Raw genomic sequence first — 25,699 nt, 5'->3', positions numbered from 1 at the left:
AATATGCGTGCTAAAAGTGTTTATGAGACAATGTTATTGAAGAATGTTAAGGGTTAATGTCGTTAAATAGTGACTAAGTTACAAGATACAACCTAAGTCCTTCAAACTTTGTTCGAAGAGGTTTTACCTTTAAAGATTTTGTTCATTCTTAAGAATTCTTTCTTATTATGAGTTTTATTCTATTGAAATCCATGTATATAAGGGCAAAGTAAATACAACCAATTATATATGTATATACATATATACATAAAGAGAATGCTTGATTTTAGAATATAAATGATTCCATGGAAGGCAGTGACGGCTTCAGGTGGATGTGGGTGGCCCGTGGCCGACAATGTTAGGGAAGGCTCAACACTTCTTCTCAAAACCCTGGCACAGTGTATTTACTTTGGATAATTTTTAGGATCATGATTGCATTCATTTTCCAAAATCTATGATTTTGACCCTTATGCTTGGGGATAATCTAAGAGAGACAATTTAGAGCCAGTTCACTTCCAAATCCGAAACACGAAATTACCTTGTTTTGCGTTCTTGAAAGATAGAGAGAATATGATGATCAAATCCGAGTATATATAGAGAATCTAACCCTTTTCTGGAACATTTCTAAGTTCTTATACAAGGTAGAAAGTAGTTAAATAGTCGTTATATGCACTTTTGCAACAAAATGATGGTTAGAAATATGGTTATAAGACAATCGAATCTTACATAAAAGCGATGTCATAACCGATTTTTGGCAAGAAAATGCATGTCCGGACTCTTTCCTAATATAGAAATCTGTTTACGTTTCGGGGCGTTACCTCGAGCCCCGCAAGCGCTACCCCTTGACCACCGTAGTCCCGAGTTCACATTTATCACTCTAAGTGTGCATCCGTACCTCATGTCTCGGTGAGTAAATGGAGCTCAATTTGTCTCGATATTGATAATAATTATACTAAAACATGTTGATAACACTAAAATCATCAGCATGTGTTGGTTTTCCAGTCAATTACCCAGTTGGAACCGGTAAATGTTCTTATGCAGTTGGTATAAGAAGATAAAGTTTTATGTTGTTAAATGAATGAGTCAATGCTTTAAACCCAAATGATTAGAATAATACCAAATCAACAAACAACTCTAAAATAATCATACTTTAATACTTATTCGACCAATAAAAAATTAATAATCATAATAAAAACTTACAAAGTAATTATTGTAACACAAAAGTTCATAGTTTAATACCAATTCAACTAATAAAAGTAATACGCTTTTTCTGTCTAAAATAAATAAAAAAGATGACAAATTCAACACAATGTTGAGACAAAATAATTCGCTTTGATACCATGTGTTCTCAAGTCTATAGCTCGATTAATATATAACCAAATGAAATGTTTCTATAGCAGGGGCGAACGTAGGATTTCGTAATAAGTGTAGTCGGTGACACATTTTTTTATGTAGTGCACAATAGTAAAAAAACAAAAAATTCTAAAAGTTTTACACTGAGTCCGAAAAAAACATGGGTTGTCGGTGTCACTATGGACACCATAGTAGGGATGAAAGTGGGTCCAAACTCGGACCGGATGGACCTGGAACTGGTTAATGGGATTTTGTAGAACCGGAAACCGGACCGGTATATAGGAATCAGTTCCGGTTCGGTTCCGGGTAAAGTGGGTCTAGAACCAGAAAACCCGGAAACATCAAAGTGGGTAGGTTGGAACCGGATAAAGTATGTTTAGAACCAAAAAACCCGGAAAAACTAGAATTTTTTGGTAATTACTTACTACTTAGTAGGTTGAACTTTGAAAATTTTCATATTGATATCCCGACTTTGGAGAACTGTAATTGAATATGAAACCAAAATTAACAAAATTATAGTCTAAAATCATGAACAAAATCTAAAATAAACTTTGGAAAAAACCGCATGTCAATCCGACTTTAAACGAATGAGATATACATGTGTTAACATTTTCATATAATACAAAGTACAAAAACAAATAGTTGAAAAATTGAAAATTTTCATATCCCGAATTCGGAGGACTGTAAATCATTGAATGTTAAACCAAAAATGACAAAAATATAGTCTAAACTCATGTACAAAATGTAAACTACAAGTTGGAAAAAAAACACATATCAATCCAATATCAAACGAATTAGATATGCATGTTTTAAAACTTTCACCGAATACAAAAAAACTGAAAAACTAAAAAATTCCAGCTTTAATATCTCGACTTTGGGGGGCTGTAAATCAATGAATATAAAACTAAAAATAGCAAATTTATAGTCTAAAATCATGTACAAACTCTAAACTACATGTTGGAAAAAACCGCATGTCGATCGGAGTTGAACGAATGAGATATGCATCTTTTAAACGTTTCAAAAAAACCAGTTCCGGTTCCAAACACTGGTTCCGGTTTTTATACCCGGTTTACCCGGACCCAAAGGACCCAAAGGACCCAAACCCGGATTACCCGGAACCCGGATAAAGCCAATTTTTAAACCCGGAATTAGTTCTATATATTCCGGTTCTAACGGTTCCGGTCCGGTTTTCCGGTTTTAAATCTCATCCCTAGACCATAGTGGATCCGCCCTTGTTCTATAGTCTAAAATGAAATACAACCAGTTTACTACATGTTGAAAAAAAAAAAAACATCATGTTCAATTAGTTTTTAACTATTTTTCCCTGTTTTTATCATGAAAAAGTAGTATTCTATGACAAGGATAAACGGCAACACATGTATATGGGATAGTAATCACAATATCCCATAGTTGCAAACAAGGTAATATCTATGTAATATTATGTTGTTGGAATTCTCTTGAGATACCAACTCAAGCAAAGTGAACACGTTCCAAAATACTATATATATACATCACCAATCTCCAAGACATTTGTGTTGCTAAATTTATTTATTGATTCAAACATCTAACAATCAACAAATCACTTCATATGCCATTCAAACAAAACCACCTCACCTTCACCTTCACCTACCTGTTAACTGTTGAAGTCATTTTTCACCAGCTAATCCATGGTCATCATTCTCCACAAACCCTTCCTTAAACCTATCATAATTCGTAGGTTCACTACTCTGAAAAGGCCGTTGACCAAGTATATGAACCAAATCCTCCTGATGCAACACTTCCTTTTCAAGCAACTGTTCTGCAAGCTGAGCCACTTGCTCTTTATGCTCCTCGATCAGTTGCAGTGTACGTGAGTACGCTTTTGCAACCCATTCTCTCACCTCATTGTCTATTATCGCAGCTGTTTTGCTGCTGTAAGGCTTTGTCACCTCAAAAGCATTATCATTTTGTGGAAAAGATAACAGACCTACTTTCTCACTAAATCCATACACAGCCACTTGCGCATACGTCATCTTTGTTACCTTTTCCAAATCATTCTGAGCTCCCGTTGAAATCTTCCCAATCAAAACCTGCTCAGCTGCTCGGCCACCAAGTGTCATACAAGTCAAATCAAAAAGCTGTTCTTTAGTCATCAATAAGTTCTCATTAGGAACATACTGAGCAAAACCAAGAGCAGCAGTTCCTCGAGGAACAATAGTCACTTTAAGCAACGGTTCAGCATGTTCTAGAAACCATCCAGCAACCGCATGCCCAGACTCATGATACGCAACTGTCCTCCTTTCAAGCTTACTTATCACCTGTCAAAACTCAAAAAAAAAAATAATTCCAATTTTTCATTCAAAAAAAAAAATTTAAAAACATACCCTGTTTTTCTTCTCCAAACCTCCAATAACCCTATCAATAGCCGCCTCAAAATGTTCCATAGTAATGACACCGCTCTCACACCTCGCAGCAATCAACGCGGCTTCATTACATACATTCGCGATATCTGCTCCCGCAAATCCAGGTGTCAGCGCCGCAAGCCTTTTTGAATATTTTTCAGGGTCTTCGTCGAGCTTCAACTTACAAAGATAAATTTTGAAAATTTGTTCGCGCCCTTTAATATCTGGTTTATCAATCGAAATTTGTCGATCAAATCTCCCGGGTCTCAACAAAGCTTTATCCAAAATATCGGGTCTATTTGTTCCCGCAAGTACAACAACTCCTGAAGTCGTACCGAATCCATCCATCTCAACTAATAACTGATTCAATGTGCTTTCGCGTTCATCGTTTCCACCTGAAAACCCACCACGACCACGCGCGCGTCCGATCGCGTCTATCTCATCGATGAAGATTATACTTGGTGCACATTGTCTTGCTTCTTGGAACAAACTGCGGACCCTTGCGGGTCCCACGCCGACAAACATTTCCATGAAGTCGGAACCAGAGATGGATAGGAAAGGTACGTCGGATTCACCCGCGGTTGCTTTAGCGAGAAGGGTTTTCCCGGTTCCAGGTGGGCCCACGAGAAGCGCACCTTTTGGGATTTTCGCTCCTAATTCTTCGTATTTTTTAGGGTTTTTTAGGAAATGGACGAATTCCATGATTTCTTGTTTTGCTTCGTCGCAACCGGCTACGTCTTTGAAGTATACCTTGTTTTTGGAATTTTTATCCAGCTTTGTGACTTGTGCTTTGCCAATGTTGAAAATCCCACGTGCACCTTTTCCACCTGATCCAACATTGATCTGCATTCTTTTTCCCATGAAATATAATGTTCCTAGGAGTAATAATGTTGGAGTAAGCTTAATTAGTTCTTGGATCCAATTTGTTTCTGAAGAATATGTGACAGGAATATAATTATGAGGGTCTATTCCCAATGCCTCCTGAGCTTCCTCGAGTTTCTCTTCGAATGTATCCACACTTCCAATATTGAAATAGTACTTGTAGTGGCTCACATTTCCTCTGGGCCCCACATCGCCACTGTTGGGACCCTGGACACCTTCTTCACTGCTTTGGATTGTATTAGGCAGTGAGGTCTTTACATAAACTTTAGCAACAGATTTGTTGGTGACAACAATGTGGTCTACTAGACCAGGTTCTAGAAGCTTGTTTTTGAACTCCTGAAAACTTATCTGAAAATGAGGGAACACAAATGCAATCAACTAGGTTAACCGTTATTCCCATGTATAAGAAAAGAGAAAACAAAGAGCATATTTTAGAAAGGAAAGTAGTAAGAAAGAGAACCTGTTTTTGTTCCTGAGGAGTTAAAAAGATTGATGATAACACAAAAGCGAAAAACATCAAAGGTGAGATTAAACTCTGATATTGCTTCATGAGGTTCTCTCGATTGTCACTTTTACTAGAGTCCTCTCCTACAGATACCATATTACTTGATGTTAGTAAAAGTAATCTCAAGCCACTTACGAATACCATACTACATGCTTTTAATATAATTACTTTTTTCTAAACAAAGAAAATGCCAAATAACTAGTTTGCAGTTTCTCAAGGTCCAAAAACAACTTGATAAGATGGGGTATTTAACATTGATGTTGTTTGTAGCTAATTGATAATACATATGGCATACCTTTAGAGCCCGATTTTTGTCCTTCTCCCTTTGGCACCTCTCTCTTTCCCTTTGGATAATAGTTTTCATAGTCTACGTGTATTCATCACAAAGATCAAATAGTCATAACCAGAGCAAACAGAAAATGGAGAAATGAAATATCTAACTCAAGAGCTTTTAGACTTCAGTTTTCAGTATCATTATGCATAAATACAAACAGTTGCACCAGAAGGGAAAAAGGTGATAACTCTGATCTTATAAAATGATAAATTTCATGTTAAATGCATATAAACAACATGTCTACTGTTCGATTAAGCACCTAGGAGAAAAACTCTACTCCCTGGAATAAACAAAAAGAAAGGTAAATGAACCATTTTTCTAATAATTTGAAGTGAATGATGTTAACCATATGCTTGAAGTTCTCAAAATTGAAATAAGACTTTTTTTTTCTTTTGTGAGTAGAAAGGTAAATAACCATAAAACAGGAGCAACGATTAATTTGAGGAACAAAATGGTTTTATTTTCCCTTACTTTTCCTCTTTGGTGCCTCGCTGCAGAAGAGCCTTCGTAACCCTAGGTTTTTTGCAAAGAATTGAACTTCAGAAGCATCTATTTTGGGCTTAATAATCTGCCCCTTTGCACAAATTGAGGCCAAGTAGCTCCTTACGAGCCCTGCTCCGCCATCGAAGCGTGCGATGCTCGCATTTGCTGATGGTTCGCTTGAAATCAATCCCCTCACATTCTGCAATGAGGATTCATATAAAAAATTAACAATATTGATTTTTTGTAATAATAGAACTTAATATTATAAACATGGAAGAGAGGATTACACGTTGGAACGTATAGTGAGAGGAACGGGAGATGTATCGTGAAATGCGTGTGAAAATCATTGTCTGGATGGTCTGGACATGGATTGAAACCTTAGAGTCGAAATCTTGGTTGGTTTAAATTCAACCTAAAGCTGAATCGAAAGGGGAAGGATGGATGTTCACCGAGAAGAGAGAAAGAACTGATGAGTATTTCCGTTATCATGGCCAAAATGCCCAAAATCAATTCTCGTTCTGGTTGCTTCCATTGATTCCATTTGTAATTTTTTTTGAAAAATATTTTAAATAAAAATTTAACAAAAACTAATAACTTATTTATCTGTTTTTCTCAGACAAAATGTATGCATCATCTGTCTATAGACCTCTGCAGTAGAAAAGGTCCTGCAGAAGAGATGGACTAAACGTCTGCATTCTGAAAAAATAAGACTGTTTGTTTTTTTTAACATCTACGTCCTACTAAAATAAACTGAAATCTAAATAAAGTGATTTTCTTAAACTTCAAAATAATTTTTTAATATTTTTATGACTTTGTTATAAATAATTAATGAATCTAGATCAACTTTTATGTATTATTGTATAAAAATAAAAATGATATTAATTAACGTATATATTTGATAAAAACCAACAACTTTGGTTGCAATGTTATAACTAAACATTATAATTAGTTATCAATAATTTAATATATAAATGGATGGAAATAAACTTCGATTTTTTCAATTAAATCCATTAAAAACGTACCATAAATATTTTTTTTGAGAAATTGATGATATTGTATTAAATAATGTTTTATAAAAATTTGACAAAAAAAGATAAGAATATATTATGATTTTTTTTTCATATTTATATAAACAACTTCAACGACTATTATTGTAATAAATCTTTATTTATAAATTTGTTAAAAAGATCATGTTTGTATCGTCAAACGTTTTTTTTAAGTTTAGTAATTTTTTTTCAAATTGTTTATCATTAATAAAGTTAGAAAAATTATAAATTAAAAAAAAAAAAAAAAAAAAAAAAAAAAAAAAAACTTAAAAAAATAAAGATATATATGTTTTTTAGGCTAGAAGATGTTAGAAGACCCTGGTCCACATCTGTGCCAAAAAGAGGGCGCGCAGATATTTTTAGGTCTGTAGTATTCAAAAAAACAAACAGTCTGCGAAGGATAATGTATGCGCGTGGTCTGCGCAGCGCAGACAGAAGAGGTCACGCAGATCTGCAGACAGAAAACAAACACTACCTTAGTGTTAGACCCAGTGTATTAGTCGGGTTGGTCAAAAGAAAGTTAAATAACAAGATATAAACATTCAGGATTTTTCAAATAAATTGTAGAAACTAAATATATTTGATCCATAACATACAAGTATTTTACGGTAAAACTGAAAATAGGTAAAGCATCCAACTTTTGTTCCAAGGTTCAAGTAACCACCACACTTTCCAAACAAATATTATTACGCACATAAATGAAACAACATTTATATGATCATGAGAAAAATAGAAAGCTATAAATAAAAGTATAATGTTGTAATAAAAATAAATGTAATTACCATACTATACTATGTAGATTCTCTAAAGTATAATATGTCAAAAAAAAAAAAAAAAAACCTATAATGCTATAATTGAATATTTCAACAATTTGGATTATTTGAACTCATTTGGATTACATCCAAAGTTATTTAAAATGATTTTAACTCATTTGGAGTACAAACACTAAATATTATATAGACGTTTTCTAGCTTTCTTATACTTAATTACTTTGATTAATTTAAAAACTGTAGAGTAATCAATAACAAAATAGTTTCATTTGGTTTGTATCTTTATAAAAACATCATTCAGTTCCTTACTACTTAATTTTAAAAATTCATTCAGAAAGTAATTTATGAGTCATTTATGAAGAAATTGATGAATTTTAAAAAATAAAAATAAAAAGTTCAAACCAATTTTATTTAGACTATAAAATGGTAGTTTGACTTTGTGTATAACCAAATCAAACATCAATTGAGCCATTTTCCTTATCTCTTGTTCTTTAGGAACCTAACAAAAAAACATGTCTTATTAGCATAGTATCACATCGTTTTGCACACTTTATGAGCTTTCGTCACTCAACCATCATGACTCCTCTCTGCTGACTTCTCTTCACCGCCATCATAAGGATCTTCTCGACCTTTATTTTTATCAACATATGTAAAACCAGCTACGATGCCTACATTCCTTCTTTCCATCTCCTTTGTCTTTCTTTGGTGACATCGTATCTCACTACCGACTATTTCCCTCTTCGCCACCAGTGTAACGTCCCAAAATAATGACACAAAATCTCTGTTTTTAGATTAATAAATCGTTAATGCATAACAACTCATAAAACCAAGGTAGACAATACTTGGCAAAAACATCATTAAATCAGAGTACTTCTCGAAATGTGGTACATGTGGCGTGTGCTCTGCAATCATCTCGAGCCCTTCCAAATTGAAAATCGAAGTACCTGAAACATAAACTGAAAATCGTAAGCACAAAGCTTAGTGAGTTCCCCAAGATACCATATATCACACTACATAAATCACATACAGGGCCCCCGACCTCCATCGGGCCTCGCCCGATCTCGAGTCCCACTCAGTCTCAAGCCCCACAATACATCGAGCCCCGCTCGGCATCAAGCCCCACTCGGATTACAGATCTGTTATTCTCAGGCCTCGCCTCTCACTGGGCCTCGCCCACTATACACATACAATATATCACATAATCATGTTAACACATAAAATGATCATAAACACTAGCATATGCTCCAGTCATCGAGCCTCGACTGACATCAAGCCCCACCCGATACACACATAACCATATAATCATATAATGAAACATCCCAAAAATGCAGTCTAAAAATTTTGTTTTAATTTAATAATAAAACCATAGTCATCAAACATCATATAAAAATCATAAACAGTGTATCTCAAAATATCATAACAATTGTCAAAAATATCAAAGTATAAACATCCCAGGCTGAACAGATATTGTGTGCACTGCAATCATCTCGAGCTCCTCTTTTGACAACCGAAGTAGCTGAAACCAAAACTGAAAACCGTAAGCACGAAGCTTAGTGAGTCTCCCCAAACTACCACATACCATACACAAAATCATGTTACTGAGAGATACGGGCCCCGCCCACACTTCGCTAACTAGGAGATATGGGCCCCGCCTACACTCTGCTAACTAGGAGATATATGCCCCGCCCACACTCTACTGATTAGGAGATACGGGCCTCGCCCACGCTCCGCTGACTAGGAGATACGGGCCCTGCCCACACTCAACCAATCATGAGATAGGGGCCCTACCCCCACTCGAATAATAAAGAGATACGGGCCCCGCCCACACTCACATACATAAACAAACACATACAAGTATCACACAGATAACAAATACACAACCTACCATTATACCAATATCCATATTTAAATAATAATGAGACACGTGCCTCGCCCACACTCAGCTAATAATGAGATACGGGCCCCACCCACACTCGAATAATAATGAGATACGGGCCCCACCCGCACTCACATATATAAACAAACACATACAAGTATCACAAAGACAACAAGTATAGCAATCCAACAATCTGACTGATATCTATACTCTGGTAATAATGAGATACAGGCACCGCCCACACTCAGCTACTAACATATCATATATACAGGTTTCCCTTGGTGCCTTAGACTCCTTCCTATTGAAGGAGAACTCACCTCGCACTGCTGGAGTGAGGTGAATAAATCTCTGGCTGTTAGCTGATAGATCCCCAGACTATCAACATCAAAATAAAACCCAATTAACCATTTGGGTTTCCAATGCATAACTCTAAAATACACATTTGGGTTTCCCAACTCATACTCTGTAGGCCCAAAATACCAATAGCCAACCAAGGCCCAATTATGGCCCATTTTTTCCAAATTGGGCCTAAACCTCTACATGGTCTTGCCTTAAGGCCCAACCATTTATTCTTGGTCCAACACTTGCATTCTGATGGTCGAATATCTCATAATCATCAATGCCCAGTTATGGCCCATCTATGGCCAAATTTTCCAAATTGGGCACAAACCTTTCCAATGGGCCTTATCCTAAAGCTCAATTCAGTATTCTAGTCCATACTTGTTCTTGGATGGCCCATCAATAGTGCAAACATCTAGGCCCAACAGAAAAGGACCAACTCAACACCCAATAAAATTAGGGTTTCCACATGAAATGTCATGGTTAAGTGTTCTTACTTAACCCATTAAGTCCATTATTCCACTAAGACATCATACAACGGAATCGACATAGGTCATAACTCTAGTCTACTGGTCCAAAAGTGGGTCCCGGCAATCCAAAACTAACATTTTCTAAAATTAAGGTTTTCTAAACCCTAATTAGGGTTTCTAACCCAAACACAAACCAACTAAGTCCAATTCAAGCTAGTGGGTCAATTAGGGTTCCACTAGCCCAGTAGGGTTTTATTAGGTCAAACACCACCCATCACCACCTTGGGCGGTGGTGGTCGGCGACGACATACAGTGGCAGCCACCACCTCACGGTGGTGGTGGTTCTTTTCCTTGAATCCATACAAAGCAAAACATAAACTTTTCTCTTCATAAAATACACTCACACATAGCCACCCTTCATGCTGGTTGGTGGCGGCAGAAAACGGTGGCAGGGGCAGCAACCATCATGGTTGGTTGCCATGGTGGTTGCTTGCGATTTCTGACAGCTAAAATACACACACATTCGACTATACATTGTTCCTTCGCCACTCCAAGCTGAGTATGCACCTAACACACCATGACACGCACTACGCCGCCACCCATACGGCGGAAGATGGTAGCCTAAGGACTCACGAAAAGAAGATTGTCCGGAGCAACGATGGCGACCGGGCTCGAGAAAATGACGACAGAAAAAAAAGAGAATACCTTACCGGTGGAGCGAGATGCAGCAGCGACACGAACTCGCTGGTCTTCACAGCCACCGACAGTGGCAATGTGCGAGGTTTAGCTCCGAGTCCCGACTTCTCACTACGTCTCCAACAGCAAAGTATGTTGTGGCGCTTCGGTGGCGGGGTGGCTGCTTGGCTGCTTGTCTGATCGAGAAAACAAACGAATAAGAAAGATGGCGGCTGGGGAGTCACAAGGTGGTGGCGCCTGCTAAAAGATAAGGTTTAGGGTTTGCTCGTCCAAACACATGAGGGAAAGAATGCACCGATTTATCCCGTGAACTCCATACAACTGTAACGTACACGTTTTGAAATCGTGTATTGTAAATTATAAAAGAGAATAATATTATGTGAAATTGAGTGTTGAGTTCTAACTGATAGTTTTTACTAGAAATAAAGTAAAACTATGTTTAGAATCACTCAGAAAATATTGGAAGTCTTATGAGATTCCAATCAAATGCCAAATGGTAAAATTTAACAAAAATATAAATTTTGGACTAATTAAAACTTTATTATTGAAAATTGTAAATAATCTCGTTAGAAATTTATAGGCGAAAACCTCGTCGAAATCCGAGTTATAACGAAGAAGTTATGACCAATCGAAGATTCACAACAAAACCGACACGGCGCCGAATGACGTAAAAAGTGAGTTTTTGATAAACTAATTTTTAGCTTTAGTGATCTAAATGAAAGACGTAGTATTCATTAAACCTAGAAGTTCGATAAAAAGAACGCCAAAATCTGAATTTGTATAAGGAAGTTATGATTTTTCTAAGTTTCGGATTAGTAGTAGACAGCTAAAAAAAACTCGAATTTTAGATCGAGTGATTTTTAGCCGATACAACCTAAACTAAAATTGAAGATCTCGTCAATAGCAGTACAACGGTAAAAAGTCTGACGAAAACGGATGTCAGATAAAGAAGTTATAAATTTTTAACGGATTATCCTGTCCCGGTCTCTTAAAAATAAAATAATAAAAATAAAGTCAAAATTAGCTGACGGAGTCTAAACGAAAGTTGTAGAGCATATTCCCGCCTACGCGTGCATATAAAGAACGTCAAAAACGGAGTTCGTACGAAAAATATATGAAAATTTTGAAGTTATTAAATAAAAATAAATGGAAAATCCGAAGCCTTATCCAAAGGGGTACGCCCAGCGTTCGCATGGAGGGTCTCGTACCAGCCACGTCGCCCTTATCTTCACTCAGATGACACGAATCGCACCCGTTTGACACGTCTGAAGCCCAGTTGATGACTCTTCGCTGGTACGCCCAGCGTACGAAGGCTACGCCCCGCGTAGATGGCCGCCTCGGAGTACGCCCAACGTACCGAGGACTTACACTTAGCGTAATGCGAGCCTCGGTCCCCTATAAATAGAATGCGAAGGCAGCCGGGTTTTGTTTAGAATTCTTACACTTTTTCACCTTATACTCTCTTCAAATTTACCGTAACACCCCCATAAGTCCCGGTATCAATCCCAACACCCGAAGTAAGTCCCGACGCCCCGAAGATCCCGAGAAAATTATATTTTTAAGTCGAAAATCTGCCCGTGTAAGGCCGGTTTTCAAAGAATATCCCCGGTTTCGTCGTAGAAAGTCATATTTGGAGCCGAAGTGCTGCCCAAATTAATATTTTAACCCCGGTTATTTCAAAGTGAGTTCGATATATAGGAACAATTGTATGTTATGTGTTATATGTGCTATATGCTTTTCAGTGTTATTATTCTGGGTTATTTTCCTGTGTTATTTTATTCGCTATTTTTAATAGCAAAGAAATACCTTTGACCATGTGATAAGTGAAAAGACTTAGATTCACGTTGGTACTGGTATGTAGCCTCTGGCCATGTAGAGCATGTTCCACGTAAGTGAATGACTTATATGACATTGGCAGAAGATTAAACAGGGCGTGAAAACCTGAAATCTACCGAAATGCTAAACAGGGCGTGAAAACCTATAATCTATCAGTTTGATAATCAGAATTTTGTATGTCTTCTGTGCCATTTGGGCCGATGTTTTATTGATGTATATCAAGTATTGAAATCGTTATGTCTCATTGATCGTAATCTTAGAATCAAATCTTGAGTTGATATTGAAAGTCTGACATATGATATGCATATGCTATTGATGTTCTTGTTCCTTTTTGCTTCTATCATATTAGTATATATAAGGCATAAGATTATATTGTATCTATTTATTGAATTCACTAAGCGTTATCGCTTATCCCTCTCAATGTTTAACAAATTTGCAGGTGATGAGTATCCAATATAGTTTTATACTGCTGAAAGATTTAGAATAGTTAATACTATTTCTCTGTATTTAATGTTCATGTATGTATATGAATAATAGATTCCTGGGTAGATATGTAATGTAATAAAACTTAGTCGGTTTGTATCCAATCTTTTGTAATCACTTTATCAATATAAAATATTGTTTTATAAATATGCATGTAGCATGTTTTGAGAAAGTAACTTAAGAATAATGTTGGAATAGTATGAAAGTTTGAGTCTTTCAGAAATACGAAAGTTGGGGTCTTTCAACAACTAATAACGAAATTAGTAGAATCGGTCCCTCCCTACTAAATTATTTTCAACATAAATCCCAAAAGTTACCCTTTAGTCCCTGATTCCATAAATTCATTTCATTTTAGTTCCAAAACTTACCAAACAGCCCCTTAGCCTCCAAAATCCCTTCAAATTAAGTCCCAATAATTTACCAAGCAGTCCCTGCCTTCATAAATATTTACAACCCACTCCGGAAGTTACACTTTTAACCCCCAACTTCTAAAATTGTAACAATTAACTCCTTGAGCCCAACACCTTGCTAAATTATTATTGATTTTAGGGCTATTAATCATTCAATAATTTGTTTATATTTATTTACTAACCGGGGTGTTACAACTCTTCCCCACTTAAATTAGATTTCGTCCTCGAAATCATTTTTACCATTCCTTACCCGTCATCAATATCAGGTGAGTCTCCTCACTTATTCTTACCCGTGTGGTAGAATAGTTGTATATGTATGTGACGACCAGTTGGGTCTATGTGTTATAATAGTGGTTGTTTTGTTTATACGTGTTGAGACTTTGGGTAGTCTCTGTGACAACCTGAAAATTTTTGCTTTAAAAGCCAATCAAAGTTAGACTATTTTGCTATCTTTTAGCATGGATTAGGGTCAATTTTGGTGTTCTAAACCAAGTATAATCAAGGTAGGAGCCTAGAAATGGGTTAAATCAAGTCAAAGGAAGCAAATTCGGGCCAAACACTCCAACATGTGGAGTGTGCGGCCGCACACATGAGTGTGCGGCCGCACACATGAGTGTGCGGCCACACACACATGAGTGTGCGGCCAGGGGCGGAGCCAGGATTTAAGAATAAGGGGGGATGATAGCCTTACATCATAATAATATATTAAAATATAATGTTATATCCGAATAAAGTAATATGTCTAAAATTTTAAAATAAAAATGACAAAGAATTAAATACTTGTCTCCATTAACCTCAATCTTCAATTCAACTAACTATAAGTATCGACTCATATTCATCCATTAACCTGCGAGTATTAAAATAATTAGTTAGAACATATATACATATGGATCATTTTAGAATATTAGAATATATATATAAGCATAAAAAATAGTACCTTATGCACTTTAAGTTGTGCTCGTCTTTGTTTCATGGAATAAAAATCATCTATAATCTCATCCGTAGGAAATGTATCGGCAATCTCTCTCTCAATGTTAACAAGCAAACAACTTTTAAGAAAATCATCACTCATGGTATTTCGGAGTCGTGTTTTCAAAAGTTTCATTGCCGAAAATGCTCTTTCAGATGTCGTGGTAGAAACAGGGAGAGTCAATATAAGACGAATCAACTTATCAAGCAAGGGATAAGTACTCGACTTTCTTTTTTCATGTAGGCCTCTACACAACTCAGAAATTGTAGAAGAATTTTTCAGTTGTGGGTGATTTTGCACATCTATTTCATAATGTTTTAACTCAAGTTTCAACAAACTCCTTTCGTGCTCCGTAAAGTCCATAGGGTAATATGATGTTGCCAATTTACATATATCCTCAACGTTTAAGGACTTTCTTGGATCTAGCATAACACTGAGACGGAGAAGCTCTGTTGCAGACTCATTAAATCTGGAATTCAGCTCTTGTAACTGACTATCAATAGCAACAATGAATAGTTCAACTCGGTAGTGATGCTCTGTGGTTATATTGTCTTTCTCACGGCGTTGGCGAATTATATATCTATAAGCTTCATTCATGTTAGGGACAGGAATGTTATTTTTCTCACAAAAACAAACCACTTGATCCAATAGAGATTGCCAACCTTCATCTCTCAACTTTTGAATCAATATTTTTGTTGTAGATACCAAGGCCAAAGCATTAACAATATCTATAGATTTTTGTTGTAAGGTTTGGCAAAGCTTGTCAGTTATCCCCATTATTTCTTTCATCATGTGCATAACAATGACAAAATCGAATGATAATGCATGTGTAAGTGCATATGCCGCTTCACCTCTTTGAGAAGATGTAGAACCTTTTAAAGCAATGTCATTCAATACTGCACAAGATGGACCAAACAATCTTATCAAACTGCATATTGCTTTGAAATGAGAACTTCACCTAGTATCTCCAGGCCTTTGCAGTGTTCGTATTTGATTTGTACCTTTTCCACTCTCAAGCTCTCCGACCTCGGTTAAATGAGAAATTTCAGCAATTTGAGCATCTTGCAGTTGATCATTACGTTTGGAAGAAGAAGATATGACATTAACTACAAAATTTAAAGTCTTGAAGAAGTTATGTACCTCAGACACATCTTTCGACGCTGCAACTAGAGCCAATTGCAGTTGATGGGATAAACAATGTATATAATAAGCATATGGACATTCCTTTAATAATAAAGCTTGGAACCCATTCCATTCTCCACGCATGTTACTAGCCCCATCATATCCTTGACCTCGGATATCTTGAACACTAAGTTTATGATAAGATAAAGAACATAATATCTCATTTTTCAAGGTCAATGAAGTTGTATCTTTAACATGAATTAAGTCCAAAAATCTTTCTTTAACATTTCCATCTTGGTCGACAAATCTCACAACAATAGCCATTTGCTCTTTCTTAGATTCATCTTGAGACTCGTCAACTATTAAACAAAACTTTGACATCCCGATTTCATCACGAATTGTTTTTTGTACATTTGTAGCTAAAACACTTAAGATTTCTTTTTGGATATCTGGTGATGTGTATTTTGCATTTTGAGGAGCATTTTCTAGCACAACATCAGCAACAGTCTTGTTATAAGAAGCAAGGAACTTTATCAATTCAAGAAAATTCCCTTGATTTCTTGAGTTAGGTCGTTCATCATGACCTCTTAAAGCACATCCTTGAAACGTGAGCCATTTAATGGCCTCAATAGAAACTTTAAGGCGTAGTCTATTATCCATAACTTGTTGGGTCGTTTGCTTCTCTATCACATTCTCTATGTGACATAACTGGTTTTTTAAATCTTCATAACATCTAACAGAAAAATTATGTGCTGAGGCTGGTGTTTTACCTTCATGTACGATGAAAGCACAATCTTTGCCACAATTTACCTTTTTCCATCTATTAAACCCCGATACGGTAAATGTATCTGACCCGACTTTGCCAATAGGTTTTTTATTAAAAAGAAAGCAAGGAAAACAAAATGCAACATCCTTTTTCTCAGAATATTCTAACCACCAAAAATTCTTGAACCAAGCTTGTTGAAAACTACGCATAGACCCGCTACGACCACTTGGACTGAATGGATACTTTGATTTTTGAAGTTGGTATGGTCCAAGTTTAATGTATAATCGTCTAATCTCATCACGTTGGTTACTTGGATAGCTCAAGATTGAAGGTCGTTCTCCTGGATCACGAATTAAAAAAATTTAATTTTACCTCTCCTAAAGCTGACATATCATTTTTTTCTGGTTCAATATTATTGGGCTCTTCAATGTTACTATTTCCATCATGTTGTGGGTGTGTATTATGATCATCTTCTTTGGTATTATCACTAACCGAATGCAATTGTGGATCACATACATCTTCTATTCGTTTGAAAAAAGAATCGATGGTTCTTTTCCTGCTCATAATATATCCTATAAATTTATAATTGTAATAGACCAAATTAGCAAAACCATATCATGTAACTACTTGTCTGGTTATCTACTTACGATTTACCCATTTACAAATTGACAATATTATCAATTGCAAATTGCTAGAAAAACTAAATGTAATGAGAAAGAAAAATTACCTGATTAATTGGTGTAGCAGGAGGCAGAAACAAAAACAAGAAAATGTATTTCGTATTCGAAGTCGTCGTTTAATTGAAAAAGGATATGTAATTTATGGGTTTGTGTGGCTAGGTTTAATATTAAAAGCCAATCCTACCAATTAAATTAAAGACGAGTATTAATTGGGCTTTTCTAGCTTGTAGTCCATGTGTTTCTAGGTAATTAGGACCCACTGACCAAGACACCGTTTCAAAACAAAAAATAAATAAATAAATGAAACATGTGGTTCTAAATTGATTGTCTAACAATCTTAAAGTTAAAGGGGGCTAACTGATACATATATATTTTATATTATTATATGAACTTTTAAATACTTCATGGGCTTCTACTACATTTAACATTCTAATATTTGTATGGGGGGGGGGGGGGGGGCTACGCATCCGGCAGCCCCTCCATTCCCTCCGCCGCTGTGTGCGGCTACACACCCATTCAGCCACACACTCCTTCTTATTTAAAGAACACTTAGTTTTTGAATCACTTTTTCCACTCCTTCAAGTCAAGAACTCATTTTCTCTCAAGTATCATACCGATTTTCACTTCAATCTTCAATCAAGTAAGTGATTCATCTTTTGATTAGCTAATACATGACCTTAACTAGCCTTCTTCCCTACTTTGATCCATGAAAACACGTTTTTGGTGTTAGATCTTCAAAAACACCAAGAACACATACTAAACTTTTTGGAGTTTAACCATACTTCTAAGTCTCTAGATCGTGTAAACACTTATCATAGCTTGTTATATGCCAAGAACACTTGAAGATATGCAGGAAAAACGCCATTTCTCATGATCTTCAGGAGTGTACGGCCGCACACACCATGTGCAACCATACACACCCCTTTTTATGTCCTAAAATGGCAATGAACTCCATATAAAGCTAGGGCATGAAGTAGAAACCTTCCTAGATGAGTCCTAAGGCCTTGAACATACGTTTTGGCACACTTCATGGAGAGTGTGCGGCCGTACACACACCATGGCCGCACACACACACAAATGGTGTATCTTGACCATATACTCCCTTGTATAGCCATATACCCCTTATATACAATCATTTATTGTTGTAACACTTCAATATAAGTGTTTACTAGTCCCTGAGGTGGTCCCAATTCAATAATTAGTTGTTAGAAACACTGATTGTATACATACATATGTCATTATATGGTTAATAGGATTCGTTTGTGCTCAAGTCCGCAATTGACACTCAACCTCCTAAACTGATCCTACCGTCGCATCACTCACCACATGTGAGTTCATAACTCTACATTTTGTCACTTTTCACTGTTTTAAGGGGGAATACAAGTCTAAACACAAGAAATTGTGTTTATAGTAAATAAAACTCTTCAAATGTTATAAATGACATCAAGTCATCAAAATGATTTTAAATATAAATAAACTCTTTAAATATTGGAAAAAGCTTTTAAATGGTTGTTAAACTCTTTTAATATTAGAGAATGCTTTTAAATGTTTTAGAAAATCTTTTAACTTATATTGTGAATAATTGATGTCTATATGGATATAGTTAAACAAGTAATGTTTAAAGGACTTAGGACTGACTACCAGCTCTAATCCCTTTTCCTTGTTTGGATGTGGGTTTAGAGTAAGGTTGTTTGTCCGAATGTTGTTTAAATATTAATTGTATATCATGTATATGTATGTAGATATAAAAGTTCTAGAAGTCAGTTTGATACCTTGGGTATCAATGGTATTCTTTCAGTTCAGTTCAGTCAGTCAGATACAAAGAACTTACTAGTAAACTATAAGGAGTATAGTTAGAGAGTCAATGCTCATTACTTGGTAGATCAATACTTTTCACTTGGTAGTTCATAAAAGTCATAGCAATACATAGAGATATAATACTTGTTAGTTATCTATTCAGAAAGTACGAACAATAATACGGACTAAATATAAGGAGCTAAAAAAGGTACATCTTTCAATGTACCACACGTATAAAAGGGTTACCCGGGCACGGTACCGTACCTTCAGTTAACATGGGTATGCGAGCATTGTACCACGACACCAATCATAGGTAGGTACACGCGCATAGTACCAACACCCAAACATAAAATGAACATAGGTAGTAGTTCTGTGATTGCCTAGTATATACCCAAAAGTTATGTAGAATGAGAAACTGATAGACGGTTGAATATGCGAACTCTGTTTTACTTTCCTTTTCCTTGTTTGGATGTGGGGGTCCGACAGGATCACACAATCAATTGTCCGTCCGTTTCTGATTATGTATAATAAGTATGTACTATGTGAATCACGAGACAGTCTTTTCAAAGTGTATTCAGAGTACTATTCAGAAAAACATAACGATTGTACTATAGTCTTTTCATAGTATATTTATTATACTACGAACTGAGACTGAACTTGCCATTTTAATAGCATAATATCCAACATAAGAATGGTTTTATGAGATATAAAACTAAGTATACTACTCCATAGTATACTTATACATTCGTTAAGTCATACTTTTGGAGAGTTACAAGTTAACTATTCCATATCACAGTACGCCAACCTTCAGTATAACGATTTTCGGTGATAAAACCACAATTCAATAACAGTTAGGGAATATGGGTTTTCCTAGGTTCAATGGTAACATTTTCTAGGTATACTAGTAACATTTACTAGGAATTCTAGTTCATTAAAAAGGATTCTTAAGAAGGTTATTATCATGATTTCCTCGCTTATACATTCCCGAGTTATATATAACGAAGATCTGGTAGACAATAGAATGTGAGATTTCTAACTTAGATTCTTTTCCTTGTTTGGATGTGAAACTAGGGTAGAACCACACATTTTATTATCCGCCCAATCTTGATTATATCATAACGTGTATAAGTTAAGTTTTCATGGATACTAACTCATCTCTTAGTCAGAATCAGTATAACATAGATTACTTTTAATTATAACTATAATAATTCAGTTTATACGAAAGATTATATATAATGAAGACTAGATAGATTGGAGATTGTGTGAACCCAGTTTTGCTTTTCTTTTTCCTTATTTGGATGTGGGGGTACGACCGAATCACACAACCGACTATTCGTCTCGTATCGATTATATGCAATTAGTATAAACTAAATGATTATAGAAGAAAATTGTTTCAATATTACTTTACTTTTAAGGAAACATAAGGTTTTCTTGTCAGTCTTTCAAACTTGTTCAATTGTCAAGAAGTTTCTTACTTTAAACTAAATCTTATGCACTCACCAGCTTTATAGTTGATACTCGCTTTCAAAATACTTGTATTCTTAAACATATATTAAGACAGGTATCCAACCGGAGTTCGTGAAGACGGAGCAGTAGTTTCTCGTCTTATCTTTTGATACTATTATACTATAACAACATGTAATGTTTTGAACTCGATGTAAACACTTTTACATATATATTAAAGAATGTTGTTGCTTTGATTACTATTATTTAATTGTTGTGATACTACATATGACGTCCTTCACCCCGAACGTTTCCGTCATTCCGGTTTTGGGGTGTGACAGTCTCCAGGGTTGCTGATAACCCATAATTGATATGACGTCCTCCACCCCGAACATTTCCACCATTCCGGTTTTGGGGTGTGACAGTCTCCAGGGTTGCTGATAACCCATAATTGTTTTATGTGTTGTGATGTATGTGTTATTTTGGGGAACCCAATAAGCTTTGTGCTTACGGTTGTTGATTAAATGTGTTTCAGGTACTTATGAGGATTGCGAGAAGACGAATGCTTAAGTGTACACATTTTTCAAGAGATTTTGTTTGGATATTTTGGAACACTTTGATATTTTGATGTGAAATTGTATTTGACATTATGAATTTTCTTGGGTTGGTTTTTATGAAAACTAATTTTCTATGATTTTAAAAATGAAAATTTTGGTTTGAAAACTTGAATGTTACAAATTCTTTAAAGCGCATTCTTTGTACCCTTGCGTGTGCGTGTTGTAGGACGATACCATGTTGGAGATTTGAGGTTGGAGAGGAGAATTGACTTGACCTAGTTAATAATTGACCTCCAACGTTCGTATTTTACTATGTAACCTATTGAAACCGGTGCCTTTCCTCATAATTTCATTAAAATATTTTATGCAAAGTCAACTAAAAATTAAATTAAGACTTTTATCAATTTAATGGTATATAATTGAATTTTTTTTTATGATATTAGTCATTTTTTATGTATTGGTCATTTTATAATCAATCAACTGTGCATTTGAACAAATGAAGGGTCGACTGCGTTCAGCGGTTCTAAGTAGCTTCCAGAATCATCTTTAGCACTCTACATCTCTATATAAATCAACGATCGATACCGTTAAGTCTTCTCTCATATTCCGATTCCGATTGTAGTTGATTAACTTATACAAAACCGATCAGAGTTTGTAATTAGGGTTTACGTTTTGTTGATATGGCGAAAGAGGGACCTAACTGGGATGGCTTGCTTAAATGGAGCATTGCTCATTCCGATGGCACTGGAACGGCGAGAAAGTTAAGGTACGCTAACCCCGTTTCAATTTGTTTATCCGCTTTCAATGAGTTGAGTTATTTCTTGTTTGCTTCAAATTGGGATTTTGATTTCTTTTTATTGTTTACGATTAACAATCATGTTTGGAAAAAAGTGTTTATCTACTTGTTCTATTTGCTATTCATCCCAGACTAAATAACTTGCGTTAAGAATCAAAAGGTCACGTTGACTGTTGTTTGTAGGCCGTGGTTCATTGTCTTGTTTCCTTTGTTTTGTTTTCTAGGTGTTTAGGTGTTTCATATGTTATTCTGTTTAGGTTTTCATATAAACCCAAGAATGGTTAAATCTATACAATTCTTTTCAAGGATTCATGGTAGACTTTTCAAATGGAATATTGATACTACATAAATCAGTAGTTATGCTGTGGATGCAATATTTGTACTATATACATGTAATAATTTCTCTTTTTTTTAATATTGTATAGTGAGGATGATCGGAAATGGTTCATGGAAGCTATGCAAGCTCAGACTATTGATGTGGTCAAACGAATGAAAGAGATAACTCTTGTTATGCAAACTCCTGATAATATCCTGGAGGAACAAGGAGTAACATCAACAGATCTTGAAGGTATATGAGAAATACTTCAAACTTTTATATTCAATCAGTCAATCTACATTTTAAACCATACCAAGGTGTTTACAATGCTATGTTTCTTTCTTTGAAGGTATGCTTGATGAACTTCAGGACCATGTCGAATCCATTGATATGGCCAATGGTAAGCTTTTCCTTCCATTTTTTTTCACATACTATTCATCACAGAATCCAAGTTCTCTAATGTGGTTAATCGATGCACTCTATGCCAGATCTTCACTCCATAGGTGGTTTGACCCCTTTGCTCAACTATCTTAAAAGCTCCCATGCTAATATCAGAGCCAAGGCTGCAGAGGTTGTAAGTACAATTGTTCAAAACAATCCAAAAAGTCAACAATTAGTCATGGATGCAAATGGCATGGAACCTTTACTTTCAAATTTCACTTCTGATGATGATGTCACCAGTCGCACCAAGGCACTTGGTGCAATTTCCTGTGAGTAGTCCTTCAATACTCATATATGATATACCTCTTTTTTTTGTGCTTTTCATTTTATAAATTGTAACACATTTCCCAATGGTTAATTCCAGCTTTGATCAGACACAACAAGCCAGGGATTCAAGCATTCCGCCTTTCAAATGGTTATGCTGCTCTGAGAGATGCTTTAAGCTCTGAAAGTGTCAGATTCCAGAGGTATCTTTCTGCTTTTAACTTAAGTTAAGTCAAATAGAAACATATTATTTATTTTGTGTTGATTGAAATGCAGGAAAGCACTGAACTTGATTCAGTATCTGCTTCAAGAAAACCCAAGCGACTGCAGTGTTGTTACAGAACTTGGGTTTCCACGAATCTTGAGACATCTGGCAGGAAGTGAAGATGCAGAAGTAAGAGAAGGGGCATTGAGTGGTCTTCATGAGCTTGCAAAGGTTGAATCATCAGTAGTAGAGAAAGATGATGAGAAATTCAAAAAAGTACTTGAAGATAGGATTAATGACATCAGCATGATGTCATTAGAGGATCTTGCTGCTGTTAGAGAAGAAAGACAGCTTGTTGACTCTCTTTGGACTGCTTATTACAATGAGCCATCTTTGCTTAGAGAGAAGGGGCTTGTTGTTCTTCCAGAGGATGAAGATGATGCTCAAAAACGACCCCTAGATGTCGCGTCTAAAGTATTCAAGTCTCCTCTTAGACCTCCACAGAGAGCTCCGTCAAGTAATGATGAAAAGTCAAAATCTGATAAGAAAGATACCCCTTTGTTACTTGGACCTTGATTCTCAAATCACAGGTTGCAATGTTACTTTGTAATTCCCATGTTTTGCTTTTTTCTTGTTGAATATTGTTTTTGTTGCTACATTTTAATAGTATTTTTTCTTTATGTGTAAAATGCATTTTGGAGGAAATTTGTTTGAATTATGAGTTTCTTTTGTTAGTATTGTTTTACATATGTTTGATCATGTGGAGGCTTGTAGTAGTTATTCAGTGGTCTAGTATGAAGAACAGAGTTATAACTAGCGGTCACTATAGTTGATCTCAAGTCTGATAAAGAAAGTTACCGATGAATTTAGGAATCATAATGTTTGTAATCTGAAGTTCTAAACAATCTACTTTCGTGTTTTTCAAATGTAACTTCTTTTCTGTCTCTAATAACTGCATAGAAAACTTTTTAGCCTCATTAGTTTCATCAAAAGATACTAATTCAGAATTATAAGCATGCACTGGAATATTAAAAGATTCAAGAATGTTAACGTACCTTTGTTGTCATTGGAGATTTGTCTGCAGCCTTTGATACGAAGCATCTTCCTTTTACTTCGTATTCTTCCTCATCAGATTCCTCCTCCATCTTCACAAACATTGCTCCATGCGTTGGATTTCACATCTCCTCATCATCTGATACAGATGACCAGACTTGATAAGTTCCATCATCTTCTTGTTCTCCCATGACAACCAATGACAAGTTTTTCGTCTTCACACGAACCTCTTCCAGTCTTTCAGCATAATAAGCTTCATCTTTTACCTTATTCTTCTTTTCATTTTTCTTCCTCAACATGCAATCATTGGCTAAATGATTGACACCGTTACAGTAATGACAGTCTACTCCAACATCCCCCTTCAACTTCTTCTTAATCTTTCCCTTAAAAAGCTTCGCATCCTTCTTCTCATCACTTGCAGTTTTATTCACAAAACTTCCTTTTATCTCAGTTGACTTGATCTTCGAATTGAATGGCTTTTTGAAGAACTTTTTGACACGATTGTTTGAATAAAATGCTATCGCTTCATCATCAGAATTCATGATGAATCCCTCTTATCCATCAGAATCACTTTTCTCATGAACTTCTTTCTCAGTCATTTTTGAAACCAAAGCCAATGGACCTCCCAAACTAGCCTTCGTTTCTTCAACAATTTCATTCACTTCATTTTCGTGTGATTTTAAATGATTGTACACATCATTTAAAGTTGACGTATCAAAGCTCTGTTGATTTTTGACCATCATGTTTACATTTCGCCACTTCTTTCTCAGACCCATAACAAAGATAAGATTGAACTCCATGACTGATCTGGTGATTCCATATCGGTTGCATCGATAAATCAATTCATTCAGATGATCGTAATACGCCTTAATAGTTTCACTTTCTTTCTGTTTGAAGTCTTTCAATTCAACCAAACATTGTTTCACAGAATTAACTCTTGTCTTCTCACTTCCTTGAAATTTCTCCTTTAGATTGTTCCAGATTTCCTTTGCAGTTTTACAACTCCTCACATAGTTGTAAACAACTGGAGGCAAAGCTCCTCGCAGCTCTCTCATACATTTCTTCTTCAGCTTTTTCATACGTTCAGTTTGATTCTCTACAGAAGACGCTCCAAGTGATTGAACATTGGATGGAGGATTGAGATTACCAGAAATACAAGTCCATAGTTCTTCATCTAAACCATTGAGATAATCCTCCATACGATCAGCCCACTGATCGTAATACTCAGGGATTAACATTGGAATTTTTGTAGAAGATCCTAACAAATGAGAGAATGAAGTCATGGAATTAAGATTGAATGACGCCATTGTTGTACGGAAGAAAAACTTTGAGAATTTAGAAGAAAACTTGAGATTTGTAACAACAAACTAGTTGATTCAAATTGAAACAACTAGGAGAACACTCGATTCAGCAATTCAAGTGCAGAATCGAATCACAGACTTAGAT

At 35.7% G+C, this 25,699-nt stretch overlaps 3 protein-coding genes across 3 annotated transcripts; 1 reads left to right on the top strand and 2 right to left on the bottom strand.

The window, feature by feature from the left end:
- Positions 1–2,739: 2,739 nt before the first annotated feature.
- On the bottom strand, positions 2,740–6,422 carry LOC145054959 (ATP-dependent zinc metalloprotease FTSH 8, mitochondrial-like). Its single transcript, XM_079003227.1, has 6 exons — positions 6,205–6,422; positions 5,906–6,116; positions 5,396–5,467; positions 5,056–5,183; positions 3,696–4,943; positions 2,740–3,629 (listed from the first exon to the last, which is right to left on the bottom strand). Exons 1-6 carry the CDS (start codon positions 6,262–6,264, stop codon positions 2,979–2,981), a joined length of 2,370 nt encoding a protein of 789 aa, XP_078859353.1. The 5' UTR covers positions 6,265–6,422; the 3' UTR covers positions 2,740–2,978.
- Positions 6,423–14,678: 8,256 nt separating this feature from the next.
- On the bottom strand, positions 14,679–17,359 carry LOC145050770 (uncharacterized). The gene is made up of 5 exons (XM_078998966.1): positions 17,349–17,359; positions 17,136–17,257; positions 15,815–17,041; positions 14,781–15,709; positions 14,679–14,690 (listed from the first exon to the last, which is right to left on the bottom strand). Exons 1-5 carry the CDS (start codon positions 17,357–17,359, stop codon positions 14,679–14,681), a joined length of 2,301 nt encoding a protein of 766 aa, XP_078855092.1.
- Positions 17,360–21,725: 4,366 nt separating this feature from the next.
- On the top strand, positions 21,726–23,934 carry LOC145054958 (hsp70 nucleotide exchange factor fes1-like). Its single transcript, XM_079003226.1, has 6 exons — positions 21,726–21,944; positions 22,400–22,542; positions 22,640–22,690; positions 22,779–23,000; positions 23,096–23,198; positions 23,272–23,934. The coding sequence occupies exons 1-6, from the start codon at positions 21,859–21,861 to the stop codon at positions 23,774–23,776; spliced, it is 1,110 nt and encodes a 369-aa protein (XP_078859352.1). The 5' UTR covers positions 21,726–21,858; the 3' UTR covers positions 23,777–23,934.
- Positions 23,935–25,699: the final 1,765 nt, after the last annotated feature.

The sequence above is a fragment of the Lactuca serriola genome, chromosome 5 (genome assembly GCF_051521515.1).
Source record: "Lactuca serriola cultivar US96UC23 chromosome 5, Lser_US96UC23_V15, whole genome shotgun sequence".
NCBI classification, from domain to species: Eukaryota; Viridiplantae; Streptophyta; class Magnoliopsida; order Asterales; family Asteraceae; genus Lactuca; species Lactuca serriola.
This window is presented reverse-complemented; position numbering and strand designations above follow the sequence as displayed.

What these genes read in the sequence shown, in the direction of transcription:
- LOC145054959 (XM_079003227.1), bottom strand. Translation starts at nt 6,264, where the DNA reads ATGATTTTCACACGCATTTCACGATACATCTCCCGTTCCTCTCACTAT. An exon ending in CGAGGCACCAAAGAGGAAAA is followed by an intron (nt 5,468 to 5,905) that starts GTAAGGGAAAAT and finishes GAATACACGTAG; the next exon opens with ACTATGAAAACTATTATCCA. An exon ending in CTCCTCAGGAACAAAAACAG is followed by an intron (nt 4,944 to 5,055) that starts GTTCTCTTTCTT and finishes CCTCATTTTCAG; the next exon opens with ATAAGTTTTCAGGAGTTCAA.
- LOC145054958 (XM_079003226.1), top strand. Translation starts at nt 21,859, where the DNA reads ATGGCGAAAGAGGGACCTAACTGGGATGGCTTGCTTAAATGGAGCATT. An exon ending in AACATCAACAGATCTTGAAG is followed by an intron (nt 22,543 to 22,639) that starts GTATATGAGAAA and finishes CTTTCTTTGAAG; the next exon opens with GTATGCTTGATGAACTTCAG. An exon ending in ATCCATTGATATGGCCAATG is followed by an intron (nt 22,691 to 22,778) that starts GTAAGCTTTTCC and finishes ACTCTATGCCAG; the next exon opens with ATCTTCACTCCATAGGTGGT.
- LOC145050770 (XM_078998966.1), bottom strand. An exon ending in CCCACAACATGATGGAAATA is followed by an intron (nt 17,042 to 17,135) that starts GTAACATTGAAG and finishes TTCGTGATCCAG; the next exon opens with GAGAACGACCTTCAATCTTG. An exon ending in AGAGCTTGAGAGTGGAAAAG is followed by an intron (nt 15,710 to 15,814) that starts GTACAAATCAAA and finishes CATCTTGTGCAG; the next exon opens with TATTGAATGACATTGCTTTA.